This window comes from Tursiops truncatus, chromosome 5 (genome assembly GCF_011762595.2).
Source record: "Tursiops truncatus isolate mTurTru1 chromosome 5, mTurTru1.mat.Y, whole genome shotgun sequence".
NCBI classification, from domain to species: Eukaryota; Metazoa; Chordata; class Mammalia; order Artiodactyla; family Delphinidae; genus Tursiops; species Tursiops truncatus.
The window spans coordinates 111,997,110-112,017,529 of record NC_047038.1 but is presented as its reverse complement, the minus strand read 5'-3'; the positions used below and the strand labels follow the sequence as shown (position 1 = coordinate 112,017,529).

The window sequence follows — 20,420 nt, the reverse complement described above, 5'->3', positions numbered from 1 at the left end:
TCTCTCTCAATTACACCAAGCTGCCAGTAGGGTGAGCTTTGATTCATCCACAATTTTCACGAGAATCTTCTTTTTATATGTCATGTTTTTGAACACATTATTAGAGACGGGTTTGCTCTGTTACGATAGGATGATATAAAACCTGCATGCTTACTTTTTGGCTAGTTCCATTACATTTCCCTCATTGTTATCGTTATTTAACAAACAGAAGTAGCGATCAAAGTATAATAGAATGTGAGACTCACTTGTGAATGTGTTTTTTTCACATTCTTTAAAATGGTTAAATTCATGAATGAAAAATACAAGAAAAGGATAGGGTAGGAAAACGTGGCTTGACATTAAACCAAGGAACACACATCAAGCCAACACAAACCAAGGATGAGAGACAAATTCATGCTCTTTATTGTTTTCCTTCAAGAATATTAAATGATTCATAAAACTAGGATGATAGTTTTGGCACTCAAGGAAACCTTTACATGCTTTTTGGTAGAAAACAGTAAGTGTCTTTACTGACTAGCCAGTGTGTTCATCTTAATAGTTCTGGTAAGGAAAATAAATTATATTCTGGAGAAATCAGCAGAAATTCATAGACCCTTAAGCCTTCCAGAGCCAACCAATTTCTGTTGCTTCGGGCCTGAATACTTTTATTGAACTGTAATAATATTTGAATTCCTTCTAAATTCCTAAATTTGGGAGGAGAATCTATTCTTTTTTTACTATTGGAAGGGAAAGGAGGAGTATGAAATCATTCCAGCCATATCTAAACGTATCAGAAGAGTATGAAGGTTCCTATATTTGCTGTGTTCCCTCTGAAAGATACAAAGATGAGAGGCGATTGCTGGTGAGTCACTGTTCTATTTTATCTAGAGACCTGAGTGCTCTCACTGCTGTATTCCCTTAGGGGGTCATGTTCCTCTGCTTAAAAGAATATTGCCTGCTCTGTGAGCTAATGATTTGTTTGGAGGATGGAAGTCTCACAGGTGAAGATAACTGCACAGCTTTTATGATGGATCTTTCAAATCTTTGATCTGCTTTTTTCTGAATACCTGGGACCCCTCAATAGCAAGATTAAAGACGCCTCTTCAGAGAACAAAGGTAAACTTTGAAAACCTAAAAGCTCCTCAGATTTCCAAATAATATTTCTGTATTTCTTCATTTTGTCAACATCGTACTTGCTGTTGTCCTACATTCGTGTGATAATCGGATGGTAATCAAAATACAGTGTTAGATCATTGGCTTGTGGGTTTTTTCTCCATATTTTTCAAGGAGGCAGGGAACTACAAATCTTGTTTCAAAAAGTGGTTAGTGCAAACTAGCCTATGGCGAGGACATACATACTCATTTGATTCTATTTAATTTGACAAATATTTACTTAGTACCTAGTAGGTGTCAGACATTGTGCCTTCTTTTGTAGGGAATACCAAGAATCAGGACCTGTTTTCAAGAGATTCATACTCTAATTGGGCAGACAGGCAATTACAGAAATGGCCATGATGGGATGCAGAATATGACAAATGAAAAATGCTTGCAGAGAAATGAATGACATTCAATTTGGGAAGAGAGAGAAGAAGTAATATTCAAGTGAGAGGGGGTGAGGGAAGATTTCAGCATTTGAGAAGGACCTTGCAAGGTGGGTGAGATTTCCGTGGATGGAACTGGAGCTGGAAGTAAGGTGATAATAGTGTATGTTGCGTGTGTGTGTGTGTGTGTGTGTGTGTGTGTGTGTGTGTTGTCAGGGGAGGGAGGTGGTCAAAAAAGGTTGAGAAGCTTGTGTTTAACTTGTGGACAGTAGCGAGTCCATGAGGATTTTTAAGCAGAGCAAAGATAGAATAATACGAGTTGTGGTTTAAGAAATATTTTTAAAGAATTTTTAAATTTTAGTGTAAAATTTAGCTTTTTAGTGTATTTTGAGGTAAAACTATGTCTGTGTAAACAACAAGTGTTTGATAATGTCCTACAGGTCTTATTTCCAAACAGAATGTCTATCACTTAAAATGTTGACTGAACTAACTTCTCATTTATATTTGAATCTGAAAGATTATTATTTTCACTCTAATAATGACGTAGCTCATCCACGCATAGATTTCTATTCTTGGTCAAAGGAATCAGTAAGGGGGTGTACTTTTATAGCATTCTGGCGAGTTTAATCTTCTCCACCACATGAACAGCTGAATTTTTACTGTCTGAGTAATATTTTTCTTAATTTATATTTTATTGAGGTAGCATTGGTTTATACATTATATAAGTTGCATGTGTACAACACTATACTTCTACTTCTGTATACTTCACAGCGTGCTCACCACCAAAAATTTAGTTTCCATCTGTCACCATACAGTTGCTCCCCTTCACCCATTTTGCCCTCCCCATTTTCCCCTGTGGTAAAACCACTACTCTGTTCTCTGTATCTATGTGTTGGTTTTTGTTCATTGGTTTGTTCATTTATTTTGTTTTTTATATGTCTGAATAATATTTTGAAGTGCATTTTTTGTTTCCTCCTAAGCCCTTTAGAGCACAACATGCCCTTACAAAAAATGGGGAGATAAAACATAACAAGAATAGAAAAATAAATAACTTCATAGAGTAAAGCAAAGCAAAATAGATTTTTAAAAAGCCAAAAACAGGATTGCAATAAATGGCTCTTATCAGAAGCTAGTTTTGAGGAGCATTTTTTTTCATGATTATCATTACGATGATTAGGGTTTATCCCAGATAAATCTGAAAATGTGAGTAGCTCAACGTATTCTCCACCAAACCATTTATCAAAGCAAGTAATCTAATAGCTGTATCATACTTCCTCTGCTTTAGCTCCTGGGCAGAAAAAGTGAGAGCATAAAGGGAAGATAACGCAAAACTACAGAACAAATGCCCAAATATGTGACAAGACAACATCCTGAATAAGCAAAGTATTATCTGAAAGTGGTTAGTTAATAGTCAACTATAAATATTTCTTGAGCACTGAGCGCATTGAAATTCAACAAGCCCTCTATTTCTGAAGACTTCATCTTGCTTTCTCTTATTATGCATCTATTAGGAACGAGACCTTTCCTTATTTTCTAACTAGAGGACAGACAGCGGTGAAGTGGTATTCTACTGATGTAAAAGAGCCAATAAAATTTCTTTGTGCCAAAGTTACTATTATTTACTATTTATTCTATGGAGGAAATAAACACCAAAATAAATTGTTTCATCTAAATGACCTAAGGGCGGGGGGGAAGAGTTCCAGATAGGAGATGCCCAGCAATTCCACTCCTGAGTATATAGACAAAAAAAACTCCACTAATTCAAAAACATGCTTGCACCCCAATGTTCATATTAGTATTATTTACAATTGCCAAGGTATGGAAACAACCTAAGTGTCCATCAACAGATTAATGGATAGAGAAGATGTGCCATTCACACACACACACACACACACACACACACACACACACACAATGGAATACTACTCAGCCATAAAAAATGAATGAAATTCTTAACTTGGGACTAAAGCCCAGTCAAGTTGATACATAAAACTGACCCTTACATCCCCCCTCTAGTTATTTGTTTTTTGGTATTTTTTGAGGTACACGGGCCTCTCACTGTTGTGGCCTCTCCCGTTGCGGAGCACAGGCTCCGGACGCACAGGCTCAGTGGCCATGGCTCACGGGCCCAACTGCTCCACGGCATGTGGGATCCTCCCAGACCGGGGCATGAACCCGTGTCCCCTGCATTGGCAGGCGGACTCTCAACCACTGCGCCACCAGGGAAGCCCTAGTTATTTGTTTTTAATTGACTATTTTGACTAATTATCACAAGAAAAGTATGTAGGAAAAAAAAGTAGAATTAAGAGAAATTACTATCAAATATTTTCTCAATTAACATTCACACCTGAATTGAGAAAAACTTACTATCATCAGAAAAGTAAGAGTATAATACTAACTAGCATCTCTGAACACTTGCTCTTGTCCATAAGGTACAACACTGAACATTTTTTAAAACATAAACCTATTTCATATTCCTTACAACTGATCAGTACCTACTGTTGAATATTTAAGGTAACTGAAAAAATGGTGATTTATCAAATTGAATAAATCTATCACTATTGTATGCCTCCCTTAAACACTGAAGATACGATACAGCACAAAAATGCGTCCAACATTAACATAGTAATGAATAAATAAAAATAAAATTGCCAATGGTTGAATAAACCTTTGCAAAGAAAATGACTTAGCCAATAAGAATGGTACAAAGATCTAAATTGTTTTCAGAAACCAAGGCCTTACCAATAGTCGGATCAGGTGCAACATCACTTCTATTCTCCTTCCATGACAGCAGGTAGTCAAGGCTGGTGAGATCTGCAGATTCTATATTACTATTAATGGTCAGCATCATCTGATGAGCTTTTGCTATTCCATAATGAACTTTTGTCTCATCCATCAGAGGTATGTTCGTTAACTCTGCTGTTGTGTCAAAAGCTTGCTGAAAGTATTCAGAAGCTTTGTTGTAGTATCCCTAAAAATGTAAGAGAAATAATTTTTTCTTAATTTTAATTTACCATTCCACATGTCTGCCCACCTTGGCATGTGCCACACTGATCCTTCAGCAGTTTTAGCAGTTCATCTTCAAGAAGAAAGAGATGGCAAGCAGGGCCTCTATTAGAATAAGTTTCCTTTTAAAAGCTGTGATTACTAACCATGCAATATCTTGAAGTTCATTCACCAAGAAAGGTGTATCTACCAGGTTGAACCGTATGAAACTTAATTTTTTTTTGGATTAAAAATGGTCAAATATTAGCATTCTGCTTCCTAATATAAGGAAGAAAAAAGAAGTTTGGGAAAGAGTGAACTGATTCACTTTGATTTGGATGGAATTTTCTTACGTGTTGCATTGGATTTACCAAATGAAATCTTTTTAACCAGTTTTTGGTCACAGCAAGAGATCATTCTAGCCAACCCATTTAATCAGTGGTGAGTGAAAATGGATGTATATTCCGCTCTTCCGTTATTACTTGTATTTTCCCATGTGCACATGTCATTCTTGGCTAAGAATGTGGAAGACAAGATTTCGAAATAACATGATCTTGACAACAGCACTAGCATAACTCAAAAGATCATTTAAATGTTTACATCTTCTCCAAGTTCCTTGCAACATTTTAACTTGCAAAAACTCAAGGTTTCCTCCCCTTCCCTTCCTTCCTTCTTTCTTTCCTTCCTTCTTCCCTTCCTTCCTTTCCTTCCTTCCTTCCTTCCTCCCTCCCTTCTCTCTCTCCCTCTCTCTTCCTTTCTCTTTCTTCTTTCTTTCTTTCTTCTTTCTCATTCTCATCTCTCCTTCTAAAAGCTATTGTCTACAAATAAGTAACATTTACCTAACTCTTATGAAGCGTCAGGGACAGTGGTAAATACTTCATATGTATTATGTCATTAGCTTTCATAGGTCACTCTATGAGGAAATATTATTCTTATTTTACAAATAATGAAATTGAGCCTCAGAGAAAAGACTATCTTCTGCCACCTCCCCAAGTCTTCTAAAAATCTTCCTTTAAAAACTCTTCCTCAAATGGGGATATTATTTTTAGGATTAAGCTATACTTGTAAAGACTCTAGGGAAGAAAAACTTCCTTTCTTCACTGATTTATAACCCTGGGGAGTCCATCCTCTTCCCTTTCCTCCTCTCTCCTTTCTTTCTCTCTCTCATATGTACAAAAACATGTATGCACACTCTTGAAGAGAAATGTTTTACTATGAGCTTTCAAGTCATTTTTCTCACAATGTATTATGATGGAACTGGAAATGAAAAAACACCATAGAAACAGCTTTATACCATATGCCAGTACAGGTAAAATGCATACTCAACGACCACACATCTCTGTACAATCATAGAGTCCAAAGAGCAGAAAAACTGATTGAATAAAGAGGCTGCTGGCAAGGTTAGGAGTAGGGCTTATGTGACAGTTATGTTACATACATGAGCAGCACATGTAACACTGCTATATACCCACAGGGACAATTTAGGTGAACCATTCAAATGGCTCACTCCAATTAAATTTTCTAATTTAAACAGACTTCCTCTATATTACATCAAAAACAATTTTTGTTTGTTGAGATGAACAATTCTTTCTCTTATTTCAAAGCATAAAACAGGATTTATATGAGACTAAGATCACTTAATTAAGAAAATATAACAAAGATATTTGTATGTCAATGAAATAAATTATATGATTGAGAAATAATATCAATATTGAAGACAATAAAACTAGTTAAAATTATAGATTGCCCTGTTAGATATCAAAGATATGGGACAAAATAGATGAAAATATATGACTAGACCAAATGTTTCTATTTTTAAAAACAGAGAAGTATAAATATCTAATTATTGTTCCAGCTATAATCCTGAGCTTTAGGCTGTTCATTGCTTTAGATGAGAGTCTCAATTAGGAGAATTAGGGACCATAAATAAATGGGCATATGTTTGAATTTCCAGAATTATTTTGGAACAAACTCATTCATCCAATGAATAACTACTATTTACCAGGCCGATGCCAGGCAGTAGAGATTCAGCAGTGAACAAAGTTCAAGGTCAAGTAGGTGAGCTTGCTGCTAGTGGAAGTAGTCATCTGCCTATAACTTTTATTAGATCTTTTTTAACAAATGCCTTTTCCCCCTGAATACTTCTATTATTATAATAGGTAATTAGGCATTATAATTAGGTAATTATTCTTCCCTCAAATTGTGCCTAGTGTTCAATCTTGAGACACACACATCCCTGTCATAAAACTGGTATCAAGCTAGATTTTTCTAGTTTAAGGCACCCTTAAGAAATACAACATTGGTTCCTCTCAGACGCAAGAATTTTTATACATACCTTTTTAGAACGAGGTTTCATTAATGTGCATTGTATTTCCAGATTTTTCATTCTTAAAGAGTTTACTATCGAAATTTAATCTCTTCTCTAAAGGTTCTGTCCAACTTTCCACAGTTCCTGTTATCAGTGAAGCCCTATGCTGTTATAAAATTCAGAAGATTCTAGTAATGAATACTGGCAATCTTAAATATGAGTTTGGGAATACAGAGGTGAATTTATGCACTTCATAAGTGCATCTTACTGGAAGAGAAAACTTCATTTAATGTTATAAATATCACTAATAAGCATTAGGTGGACAATTTCAGGACAAGATCTTGACATCATAGACGTTGAAACAAAACTTGCATTATTACACTATAACATAGAATTTTCATGCATTATTGTGATTCTTATCAGATCCTTCTTAGTGTCTGAATTGTCACTCTGTCCAATGAGCAAGCTCAAAATAAATGGGCATTTTCTCAGTACTGAGGAAGACTCTTTTCTTACACAATTTCCTTACTGTGTTAGTGTTGGAACTACCATTGTTTTAACTATGTGATTATGCTTTGCTCTTATTAGAGAAAAAAAGATCTCATGAAGGGTCTATACCTAGTTATTTTCCCTAAAATATTCTCACTAGACCCCTTTACTTTGATGATATATTTTCAGTTAAAAACCAATCACATCAGGAGGGTGAGATGGGTGGCCCATCTTCCATGATTATATAGTAAAAGGTAAACTAATTAGGATGCTTTTAAGATGTGTTAACTTAAATTATAATAACACTATAATAATTAGAGAAAACTATATTTTTCCACATACAGTTTTATATGATAATTGTGGTCTTATAACAATATTATTTCTTGGAAATTACTGTTAAGAATACAATTAGAATACGTTGCATGAATAATATGAAGCCAGAAAAGGTACGATAAGGGCAGTTGGTAGAGGTCCTTAAAAGGTAGACTGACAAATATCAGTAATATCAGAGTTGCTTTTAAAGATTCAGTGCAAGTTTTCAAAATGCCAAAATATTGGACAAAAATGAAACAGAAATTTGGAATTTCAAAAGCGAGAGACTACTACTCTCAACTGGTATAAAATTGGTTACAAATTTATGGATTGATTCAATGAACTTGCATATTTTTGTTCACCAACTCTGTGCCAGGTTCTCTTCTAGAAATTGGAATGAAATAAAAAAACAGGCAGATCTGGTCTCTTTTCTCATTAAGCTTCCATTCTAGACACATTCAACAACAAGAAGAAAAATATCACAAACAAGAAAACTACGAGACAAGTGCGGCATGGAAAATTAAAGTAGTATTAAAGAGTGAGTTGGTGGCTACTTTTGATTGGGTTGAGTCAAGGAAGACCTTTCTGAAGTTGTGGCATTTAGCTGAGCTCTGAATGACAAGAAGCCAGCAATGTGAAGTTCAGATTGGGGAGTGGTCCACGCAAAGCATTCCAGCTAAAGCAAATGTCCTCAGGCAGAAATCAGCTCAGCATGTTTGAAGAACTCCACAAAAGTCCCTTTGGCTCTGGTGGACAGCATAAGGAGAGTAGAGGCAATAAAGTCAGAGGCTGGGAGTGGGGGAGGTAATGCATCTCATATAGATTGGTTCAAGTCAGGCTGAGGATTTATATTTATGTTCTCAGAAGACTGGGCAGCAATGGAAGTATTTTAAGCTGAGAAATAACATGATTTTATTTACATTTTGGAAGGATTACTTGGGCTTCTGTGTGGAGACTGGATTGGATGGAGGAGAAATGGGAAAATGGGTTCAGAGCTTATTGCAATAGTACAAGTGAGAAAACATAGTGTCATAACCGGATGTGGTGATAGTAGCAGAGATAGAGAGAAGAAGTGGGTGGATTTGAGATGCGTTTTGGTGGCATGAAGGTCAGGGTTTGCTTCTTGATTGGATATGGAGCAGGAGGGGAAAGATGAAGCAAGAATATCCAGATTATTGGCTTGAGCAATCGAGTTGATGGATAATGGTACCATTTATTAAGATGTGGAGGACTGGGGAGAAGTAGGCCAAGGAGGGAGGAATCACATTAAACTTGAGATGTCAATTAGAAGACATCCAGGGAGAGATGCTAGGGAGGCAGCCAGAATCACAAGTCTGGAGTCCCAAGGAGAGATCAGGGTTGGAGATATAAATTTGAGAGTCATCAGTGTATGGATGGTATTTAAACCATGGGCCTGTATAAGGTCAGATAAGGAGACCTCACAGATTGAGAAAAGAAGGTTGCCTATGAAATGCCTGAATGGTATTCTATCCTGGTTGAACATTAAGTAGGGAGAGAAATAGAATTTAGGGGAAAGCTGATGAGTTGAGTTCAGTTTTTAATAGGTTACATTTGAAGAGGTCTAAGTGAAGATGTCAAATAGGCAGTGAGAATGAGTCTGCAATGGAGGAGAGAGATCTGAGTTTGAGATATTAAGAAGGTTAAGTGCTATTGTGTACCCAATATATGCTAGGAACTCTATTAAGTACCATGTACATGTTTTAAAATTTCTAATCCTCACATAACCAGTCTTCAAGGTATCTTGTTATTGACATTTGAAAGATGAGGAAACTGAGGATCAAAGAATTAACTCACCCAAGCTCACAGTTAATAAACAGCTGAGTGCAGATTCAAAGTCAGGTGGGCAAAACTTGGTGTAGTTCCTTTGTCCTGCTACAGGTTCCTTCAAGGGAAAGCTTAATAGATAGTGTGGGGTGCAAATAGTTTGTGAAACTGTTTGGGTGTAAAATTGGAACAAAGGCATTTGATACAATTAGGAAACATGCATAGGCAACTGAATAGCAGACATGAAATAACTCTTTGTCAATGCTTTCCTAGGAAATGGCTTTGTAGAACTAGGAGGAAATTCAGGATGTCATCAAGGCTATCATTTTGTCTCAAAATTACAAGGAGAAAAAGATAACTATCACTTAGTTCTAATCCACTTAGCTATACATTTTCAAATTATACTCTTATAGTAATGATATAACAACTCAGAGTGAGCCTGAGAAGTCTAGTTCTCAGGCTTAGTTCTAATCCACTTAGCTATACATTTTCAAATTATACTCTTATAGTAATGATATAACAACTCAGAGTGAGCCTGAGAAGTCATCAGTAGATTTTCTGACTTGAGAAAATACCCACAAAGAATCACAGTAATGCACAAAAACTGAATGTAACGTTAACAAGTTTAGTATCAAATAAAGGTTTCTCTTGAAGTCTATGACATCATAAAATTATTATAGTATTATGTTCTTAATACTACACTATTTATCAGTGACTATTTATTACATTAAGATGTAAGCAACCATGAAGGTATACGAATCAACTTGTATATCTGAAGGCATGCATATTTGAAGAGAGCATGAATACTTGGAATCCTACAAATTTTATACTAGAATAAGGATAAGCTGGTAAAAAAAAATAACTTTTGGTAGTTGACATAGCCTTTGGATATTACTCATGTGTCTAGCTTTAGATATTAAACTCTTCTTCAAGAATTACTAATCAGAGATTAAAATACATATTGTTAAGATACAAACTCTTGGTAAAAAAAAATTAAGAAAATGCAAGTATAAAAATATTACCCCTCAGAAATGTTTATTGTTTTTATCTTCCTTATGCTTTCTGTAATTGGGAAAATACAGGCTAATACTTGATGTCCACATTATACTAAAAAACTGAGTTCTGGATATTGTTTGGTGGTAGGGTAAAACAATTTGTGCTTTTTGCACTTCCCTTTTGAAGAAGAGGACCTACAAGAACAAACCCAAAACAATTAAGAAAATGGTCATAGGAACATACATATTGATAATTACCTTAAACATGAATGGATTAAATGCTCCAACCAAAAGACACAGGCTTGCTGAATGGATACAAAAACAAGACCCATACATATGCTGTCTACAAGAGACCAATTTCAGACCTAGGGACACATACAGACTGAAAGTGAGGGGATGGAAAAAGATATTCCATGCAAATGGAAATCAAAAGAAAGCTGGAGTAGCAATACTCATATCAGATAAAATCGATTTTAAGATAAAGAATGTTATAAGAGACAAGGTAGGACACTACATAATGATCAAGGGATCAATCCAAGAAGAAGATATAATGATTATAAATATATATGCACCCAACATAGGAGCACCTCAATACATAAGGCAACTACTAACAGCTATAAAAGAGGAAATCGAGAGTGACACAATAATAGTGGGGGACTTCAACACCTCACTTACACCAATGGACAGATCATCCAAAATGAAAATAAATAAGGAAACAGAAGCTTTAAATGACACAATACACCAGAAAGATTTAATTGATATTTATAGGACATTCCATCCAAAAACAACAGATTACATTTTCTTCTCAAGTGAGCATGGAACATTCTCCAGGATAGATCACATCTTGGGTCACAAATCAAGCCTCAGTAAATTTAAGAAAATTGAAATCATATCAGGCATATTTTCTGACCACAATGCTACGAGATTAGAAATGAATTACAGGGGAAAAAAACGTAAAAAACACAAACACACGGAGGCTAAACAATACGTTACTAAATAACCAAGAGATCACTGAAGAAATCAAAGAGGAAATCAAAAAATACCTAGAGACAAATGGCAATGAAAATGCATCGATCCAAAACCTATGGGATGCAGCAAAAGCAGTTCTAAGAGGGAAGTTTATAGCTATACAAACCTACCTCAGGAAACAATAAAAATCTCAAATAAACAATCTAACTTTACACCTAGAGGAACTACAGAAAGAAGAACAAAAAAACCCAAAAGTTAGCAGAAGGAAAGAAATCATACAGATCAGAGCAGAAATAAATGAAATAGAAATGAAGAAAACAATAGCAAAGATCAATAAAACTAAAAGCTGGATCTTTAAGAAGATAAACAAAATTGATAAACCATTAGCCAGACACATCAAGAAAAAGAGGGAGAGGACTCAAATCAATAAAATTAAAAATGAAAAAGGAGACGTTACAACAGACACTGCAGAGATACAAAGCATCCTAAGAGACTACTACAAGCAACTCTATGCCAACAAAATGGACAAACTGGAAGAAATGGACAAATTCTTAGAAAGGTATAACCTTCCAAGACTGAACCAGGAAGAAATAGAAAATATGAAAAGACCAATCACAAGCACTGAAATTGAAACTGTGATTAAAATTCTTCCAACAAACAAAAGTCCAGGACCAGATGGCTTCACAGGTGAATTCTATCAAACATTTAGAGAAGAGCTAATACCCATCCTTCTCAAACCCTTCCAAAAAATTACAGAGGAAGGAACACTCCCAAACTCATAACTCATTCTATGAGGCCACCATCACCCTGATACCAAAACCAGACAAAGATAGTACAAAAACAGAAAATTACAGACCAATATCACTGATGAATATAGATGCAAAAATCCTCAACAAAATACTAGCAAACAGAACCCAACAACACATTAAAAGGAACATACACCAAGATCAGGTGGGATTTATCCCAGAGATGCACAGATTCTTCAATATATGCAAATCAATCAATGTGATACACCACATTAACAAATTGAAGAATAAAAACCATATGATCATCTCAATAGATGCAGAAAAAGCTTTTGACAAAATTTAACACTGATTTATGATAAAAACTCTCCAGAAAGTTGGCATAGAGGGAACCTCCCTCAACATAATAAAGGTCATATACAACAAACCCACAGCAAACATCATTTTCAATGGTGAAAAACTGAAAGCATTTCCTCTAAGATCAGGAACAAGACAAGGATATCCACTCTCACCATTATTATTCAACATAGAAGAAAAAGAAATAAAAGGAATACAAACTGGAAAAGAAGAAGTAAAACTGTCACTGTTTGCAGATGACATGCTACTGTACATAGAGAATCCTAAAGATGCCATCAGAAAACTTCTAGAGCTAATCAATGAGTTTGGTAAAGTTGCAAGATACAAAATTAATGCACAGAAATCTTTTGCATTCCTATACACTAATGATGAAAAATCTGAAAGAGAAATTAAGGAACCACTCCCATTTACCATTGCAACCAAAAGTATAAAATACCTAGGAATAAACCTACCTAGGGAGACAAAAGACCTGTATGCAGAAAAGTATAAGAAAGAAATTAAAGATGATACCAACAGATGGAGAGATATACCTTGTTCTTGGATTGGAGGAATCAATATTGTGAAAATGACTATACTACCCAAAGCAATCTACAGATACAATGCAATCCCTATCAAATTAAAAATGGCACTTTTTATGGTACTAGAACAAAAAATCTTAAAATATGTGTGGAGACACAAAAGACCCCGAATAGCCAAAGCAGTCTTGAGGGAAAAAAACAGAGCTGGAGGAATCAGACTCCCTGACTTCAGACTATACTGCAAAGCTACAGTAATCAAGACAATATGGTACTGGCACAAAAACAGAAACATAGATCAATGGAACAAGATAGAAAGCCCAGAGATAAACCCATGGACCTATGGTCAACTAATCTATGACAAAGGAGGCAAGGATATACAACAGAGAAAAGACGATCTCTTCAATAAGTGGTGCTGGGAAAACTAGACAGCTACATGTAAAAGAATGAAATTAGAACACTCCCTAACACCATAAACAAAAATAAACTTAAAATGGATTTGAGACCTAAATGTAAGACCAGACTCTATAAAACTCTTAGAGGAAAACATAGGAAGAACATTCTTTGACATAAATCACAGCAAGATCTTTTTTGATCCACCTGCTAGAGTAATGGAAATAAAAACAAAAATAAACAAATGGGACCTAATGAAACTTCAAAGCTTTTTCATAGCAGAGGAAACCATAAACAAGACAAAAAGGCAACCCTCAGAATGGGAGAAAATATTTGCAAACAAATCAATGGACAAAGGATTAATCTCTAAAATATATAAACAGCTCATGCAGCTCAATATTAAAGAAACAAACAACCCAATCCAAAAATGGGCAGAAGACCTAAATAGACATTTCTTCAAAGAAGACATACAGATGGCCAAGAAGCACATGAAAAGCTGCTCAACATCACTAATTATTAGAGGAATGCAAATCAAAACTACAATGAGGTATCACCTCACACCAGTTAGAACGGGCATCATCAGAAAATCTACAAACAACAAATGCTGGAGCGGGTGTGGAGAAAAGGGAACCCTCTTGCTCTGTTGGTGGGAATGTAAATTGATACAGCCACTATGGAGAACAGTATGGAGGTTCCTTAAAAAACTAAAAATAGAATTACCATATGATCCAGCAATCCCACTACTAGGCATATACCTAGAGAAAACCATAATTCAAAAAGACACATGCACTCCAATGTTCATTGCAGCACTATTTACAATAGCCAGGTCATGGAAGCAACCTAAGTGCCCATCGACAGACAAATGGATAAAGAAGATGTGGTACATATATAAAATGGAATATTACTCAGCCATAAAAAGGAACAAAACTGAGTCATTTGTTGAGACATAGATGGATCTAGAGACAGAGTGAAGTAAGTCAGAAAGAGAACAACAAATATCATATATTAACGCATGTATGTGGAACCTAGAAAATGGTACAGATGAACCGGTTTGCAGGGCAGAAGCTAAGACACAGATGTAGAGAACAAACATATGAACACCAAGAGGGGAAAGCCGTGGGGGTCTGGGGATGGTGGGGTGCTGAATTGGGCAATTGGGATTGACATGTATACACTGATGTGTATAAAATTGATGACTAATAAGAATCTGCTGTATAAAAAAATAAAATAAAAATTAAAAAAAGCCTAAATAATTCTGAAATAATCAAAATCAATTATATGGCAAATAAAGGATTATAGTGGTTCTGGGTATGGGTTTGAATACCACTGCCGCCTGGAAGCTTGGAGACCTGGTGTAGGTTACTCAAACCCTCTGAGCCTCGGGAAAAGGGGAATTGTGTGGTATCACATAAGGATATGGAGATTAAGAATGGCTGTACCGCTTTATATAGATGGAACTTGCTTCCCCTGCCAAGTACTGTTCTAAGTGCCTTCCATATATTAAGTCAACATTCACAGCAACCCTATGAGGTGAGAAAATTGAAGTGCTTAGAAGGTAAGTAGCTTGTCTCAGGTCACAGATCTTATTAGGGAAGAAACTGGGCTTTTACTCCAGTATGGTCTCAGAGTTAGTACTTTTCATTACTATATACACAGTCTCTCAAAAAGATTCAGACAAGGTGTATCAACACAGCATGAGAATGTCACTACCCTCAAAAATGATAGATCCTACTCGTGATCAAAACTGCAATTATAACTGGAGAAACAAGCCTTTTTCATACTGCTTCTAAAGGAGAATCTGCATAATAAAAGATAAAGTCAGGAGAAAATAAACCAGAAGTCCATTATGATGAATGCATTTCACGAGTAATAGCCCCTGAATGAGATACTTTTATTTTAGTCTTTTTCCTCTTCTTTCCCTTTTCTTTCACATAGCCAACGTGTTGCTAGATTTCCATATTTCCTTCAGAATTACTCTTGGGATTGTCTGTTCTTCACTTGAGGGACTTAATGGAGGCATCGCAGCTGGATTAATAAAACAAGAATTTGTAGCAAGAGAGGTGAATGTTAGTGCCAGCAGATAAGAACCAACTGTTATAACGAAGTTTCTTTGAATTGACATATTTTAATTGCTCTTCAAATCCCAAATCACTTGACTCTGACTTGGATGTGAAGATAGGAATCAGTGTTAGCAGATTGTGGTGACTGGGCTAAGGTGGCGATCAGGTCCTGGAAGAGGAAGAAATAAGAGGCATTTCTCTTCCCAGTCACTGCCTTGTGCATTGACTAAGTCCTGCAGTCCTGGGGCCATTCTGTACAACATGCTATGTGAAGGTGAGGATCAAATAAAAACAGAAGTTTAAAATTCTGCAAATTTCTCCCGTATAAGCAAGAAACACATTATACTCACTTTTTCGTTGTAGATGTCTCCAAGCATTGTACTTGCTCTCACAAAATCTAGGCTTTGAAAATTTTTTCTTGCAATTTTCACAACTTTTTTCAAGTATTTCACTGCTTCTGCCATCTGTCCTTGGCTAGAAAAAATAAAATAAGAAACTACTGGAGTGTCATCTCATTTAATATCACAGTAAAGAGAAGATTGTTTTGTGTCTTTGCTTTAGAAAGTGTAAGACAGTTATCAGGATAATGAAATGTAAAGTGTATATTTTAAAAATATGTGCCTCGTCTTTGACAGAGTATACAGTGAGTTAGAACTTAAGCCTTTAAACTCTTATGCATTGCTGGTAGGATTGTAAAATAGTGCAGCTGCTTGGAAAAACAACTTGTCAGTTCTTCAAAAAGTATAATATACAGTTACCATATGACCCAAGAATTCCACTCCTATGTATATACCCAAGAGAAATGAAAACACAAACACTTGGACATGAATGTTCATATCAATGCTATAATAATAGCTAAGAAGTGGAAACAACCCAAATGTCTATCAATTGACTGGGAAGCAAAATGTGCCGTATTCGTACAGTGGAACATTATTCAGCCACAAAAAGGAATGCAGTAGTGATACATACTACGACATGGATAAACCTTGAAAATATGTGAAGTGAAAGACGCCAGTTACACAAAAAAACCCACATATTGTATGATTCCATCTACATGAAATGTCCAGAACAGGCGAATCTATAGAAACAGGAAGTAGGTTAGTAGTTACTAGAGGCCATGGGGGTGTGCGTGGGGAATTTGGGAGTGGCTGCTAATGGGTGTGGGTTTCTTTTTGAAGTGAAGAAAATTATCTGAAATTAAATAGTGGCGATGGCTGCACAACTCTGTGAACATACTAAGAACTACTGAATTGTAGACTTTAAAAGGAGAAATGTATGGTATATGGATTATATCTCAGTAAAGCTGTTATTTTTTTTTGAAAAAATAGAACCTCTAAAAAGGTTGAAAATTTCCACATTCCTTTGCAAATGAAACCAGTTCTTTGAGGGGAGTCATATGCGATTCATATAATACCTTCTGGAGGTATTAGAACAAATATGATGAAAACAGAGGATTCTGAAATCTCCTAACCAGGATTCAAGGAAGGAAAGATAAAGCCTGAAGATGGAAGGAGCCTGGCTCCTCGCACAAGAATCTGGCAAGCGGCAAGAATTTACATAAACAAGAGATAAGATTTTATTGTCATACGTCACTGAGATTTTGGCGCCTGTTAGCACAGCTCAAATAACCCAGAATGACTAAAACAAGTTTGGCTATTTTTTTTTCTTTCATAAAGAATAGAGAGGTCAGTCAGATCATTATACTGTACATGATTATACTGTAAAATTAGTGCTGTATGTTAATAACATCTCAATAAAACTGGAAGAAAAAATAATAAAGTACTTGTATCTAGAATATTGAACAAACAAATAAATAATACGTGGGGAGTATCGGCCAAAAAAAATAAGAGAGGCACACCATTTTAAAGATTTCAATGAATTATATTCAGAAACTTCTATTATTTGAATTTTGCTCTCATTTTACAAATCTGAGTCCGAAATACTCATTAGTTCCTCATGATCTGAATGCTACCCCAAAGATACACAAATCTTAGTTTCATATGAGTAAGAGCTAAACAGTAAAATAAGAAGTGGAAAGAGTCTAAAAATTTCTCTAAAGGAGCTAATTATTTGAAAGCCAGTCTAAAGAGACGGGCTCTTTTTTTCTAGGAGCCAGTTGTAGTGAGGTCCTATGTGAAGAACACTTGGGGGCCTACAAGATTAAGAACCAAGGTGAAAAATCCTTGAGCAACCAAAGAGACAAACAGTAATTTTTGAAAACAGCTCCATCCAAGGTATCATAAGCTGTGACTGCCTTTTGCAGAGGTAGTTGAAGCCAAAGTCCTGCTCAAGGGACATTTGACTGCTGATTCAAGGACTGCTGATTCTGAGCCACAAAGAATTAAAACGTTATGGACAAAGCAAGAAGCGATTTCAAAATAATGGCTCCAAATTAAGCATGCTGAAGAAATTCAATATCTGTTGAATGTCTGGCTTTTTTTTTTTTTTTTTTTTGGTCAATCCCTAAAAAAGAATGGTGAATCTAAGATGATATGCAATTCCACTATTAAATCATGTCAGAACTTTTGAAATTGTTTTATTAAAGTGACAAAATCCAGAATTTAGAGATTTTAAAATAACAAAAACCCCTGTAATTGTGTTCTTCAATGGAGCATAATAAAGGGAAAACTCTTACTCCTGAACATGTCTGAATCCCTAGAACTACCTCCCTCTCTTTGCTTTCATAGGTCAGCAGTTCCCAGTGAGCATCTGTGCCACGACCCTTAATAAATCACAAGATGAAATTCTGAAAGGAAGGGGTTGTTTTACAATTAAGCTGATTCTTGCATGGGCATTTCTTTATGCTTATAGGGCAAGGATTTACTCATAGGAGCTCCAGATAGGATGGTGTCAAATATGGCATATGGAGAAGTTTGCTACAAATTTTTAAATTATTGCAACTATAGAAAAATTTAGCAACTCTAATACATACTTCACTGATTCTAAAACACCTACTTTCCCATATTTTAACATTTCTGAAATCAGGATCCCTTAGAACAGGTGGCATCTTATATCTCTGTCAGACAGAGAGCAGTCAAGTCATAGCTGTTGCTGGATTTGTCCATGTTTCTGGTTATGACTTGCAATCGCAATGCCTTGATCTTTCTGTCAACAACTATTAAAGGATAATTTCAGAGAGAAATATGAGGACTGGTTGTTTTCTAAAAACCTTTCACTGAAATTCTGGAAGATAAGAAAGTACTGGCTTCAAGATTGGCAGACTGAGTGTCCATGACTTGGAAGAAATACTGGAGGGGGTACTGGGGCACTATTTTAAGAAAGGCTACATAGCACCAATGTTCTTGATGACACAAAAGATAATATGGATGAGGAAAAAAAGATAGTGTCAATTCTGAGTTTAAAAGTGATTCAGAAAAATTGGACTTTGAATGGAAAGATGTTTGAGGAGTATAATAAACTTACTTTGTCTATATTTTCTTTTTACATGAATTCTCAAGAGTTGTAAAAAATACCTATGTGTGAGTCTAAAATAGCTCTTTTATTAAGTATAAGATCAAAATTCTAAGCAATAGGAAAATATTATGTCACAGTTTAGTTAGAATATTTTTCTTCCTTGGGTATGTAGGGTGTGTAGTCCAATAAAAAAAAGTTAGATTCGGTGAATGTGAAAATAAAGCTACTCGTTCAGTATAATGGATTAGGTTAGTTCATTGGTTAGTAAATTTCTGATTAAAATTTGCTAGGAAGTTTAAAATTCACATGTATACATGATATGACTAGGACATATGAGATTGAACAACTCTAAAACTGGTCTAATTACTTTATAGTTCTAATAAATTTCTATCTGTACTGACTCAATTTAATTTTATGCAAAAATTAACTTACCTAATTTTTTGTTTGTGTTTATGTCATATGTGTATAGCCATAAAGCAATCAAATATTCAACACTGTTCTGTTTGTATGCTGGGCATCAAAATATTAACAGTTCTAACCTTACACACTTATTTGTGAAATGGCCCTCATTTTCCTGGTTGCAGTTAAAATAGGAAAAGTTAACATTCACCCAAATCTCTGAGCAACTAGAACTCACCACAGAATCATTTTTTCCAAGAATATCTATAATCAATAATCAATGAGCATTACCATATGCAATAAATAGTTGGAAAAGCACTAAGAAGTAAGATAAAAGGTAATATTTGGTTTTTAGTGGTAAGAACTTGAGATTTGTCACACCAGAAATGGTCAGTATACGGAATAAATAAGTTCATGCAAAAACATTTTCATACATTTAGAATTTTCATAAAATAATCCCATGAATGGGATGCATATGTTAGCATCACTATTGGGAAAATTAAATTTGTTTGGCTGTTTTACGAAATCAAATAAAATGAGTTGGAAAATTATGCTTATAACCAAGGAAGAATTATCTAAGATTAGAACTCATATTTAACTTGGAAAAAATGTCAAACTGCCGTGAAACACTGACTGAAATGAAATATTTTGTCTAAGTGCTATTATTCTATAACCTGTATGGAAATAAACACAGCAGCTCTGAGGAAAAACTGCATATCATTAGTCCACAGTCTTTGATCTATACTAAGCACTTAATAAAATTAGTCTTTAAATGTCAAAAAAAGAGGGGTGAATTGTATGGTTATTTAAAAGGATAAAACCTTTAAAAAGTTTCTATCCCCAGAGCTGGGTCTCTGGCAAGGACAGAGAAAGGGCATAGGCAGCCTTGTGACGAAGCGGACCGTGGAACAAACGTGCCGTGACAAAGGCACATGCGTGACGCTGGGACTGATTCACGGACAGGAAGCCTGTTCCAACGGCGAGAGGCCAGGGGCAGCTTCCTGCAGGAGCTGGGGAGGAGAGCAGAGGCCATGGGGGCGGTCTCCTTGGAGATGTGATGCTTCTGCCCTCTCCAGGGGACTGGAATGTTCCACCTGACTGTTCCACAAAGGAATGGAAGTGAAAACAGGCAGCAGGTGCCTTTTGCCTATTAAACTAACATTAAAATGTATTTAG

General features: G+C 35.6%; 1 protein-coding gene across 2 annotated transcripts in view; it reads right to left on the bottom strand.

Moving 5' to 3' along the window:
* The window catches only part of TTC29 (tetratricopeptide repeat domain 29), a 261,762-nt gene that overhangs the window by 97,202 nt on the left and 144,140 nt on the right, over positions 1-20,420 (bottom strand). For both annotated transcript variants that reach the window (XM_033857319.2, XM_073805519.1), the window contains exons 10-11: positions 15,782-15,905; positions 4,263-4,491 (exon numbers count right to left, since the gene is read on the bottom strand). In XM_033857319.2, the coding sequence (XP_033713210.1) occupies positions 4,263-4,491; positions 15,782-15,905 (353 nt within the window). The remainder of the gene's footprint in view (positions 1-4,262; positions 4,492-15,781; positions 15,906-20,420) is intronic.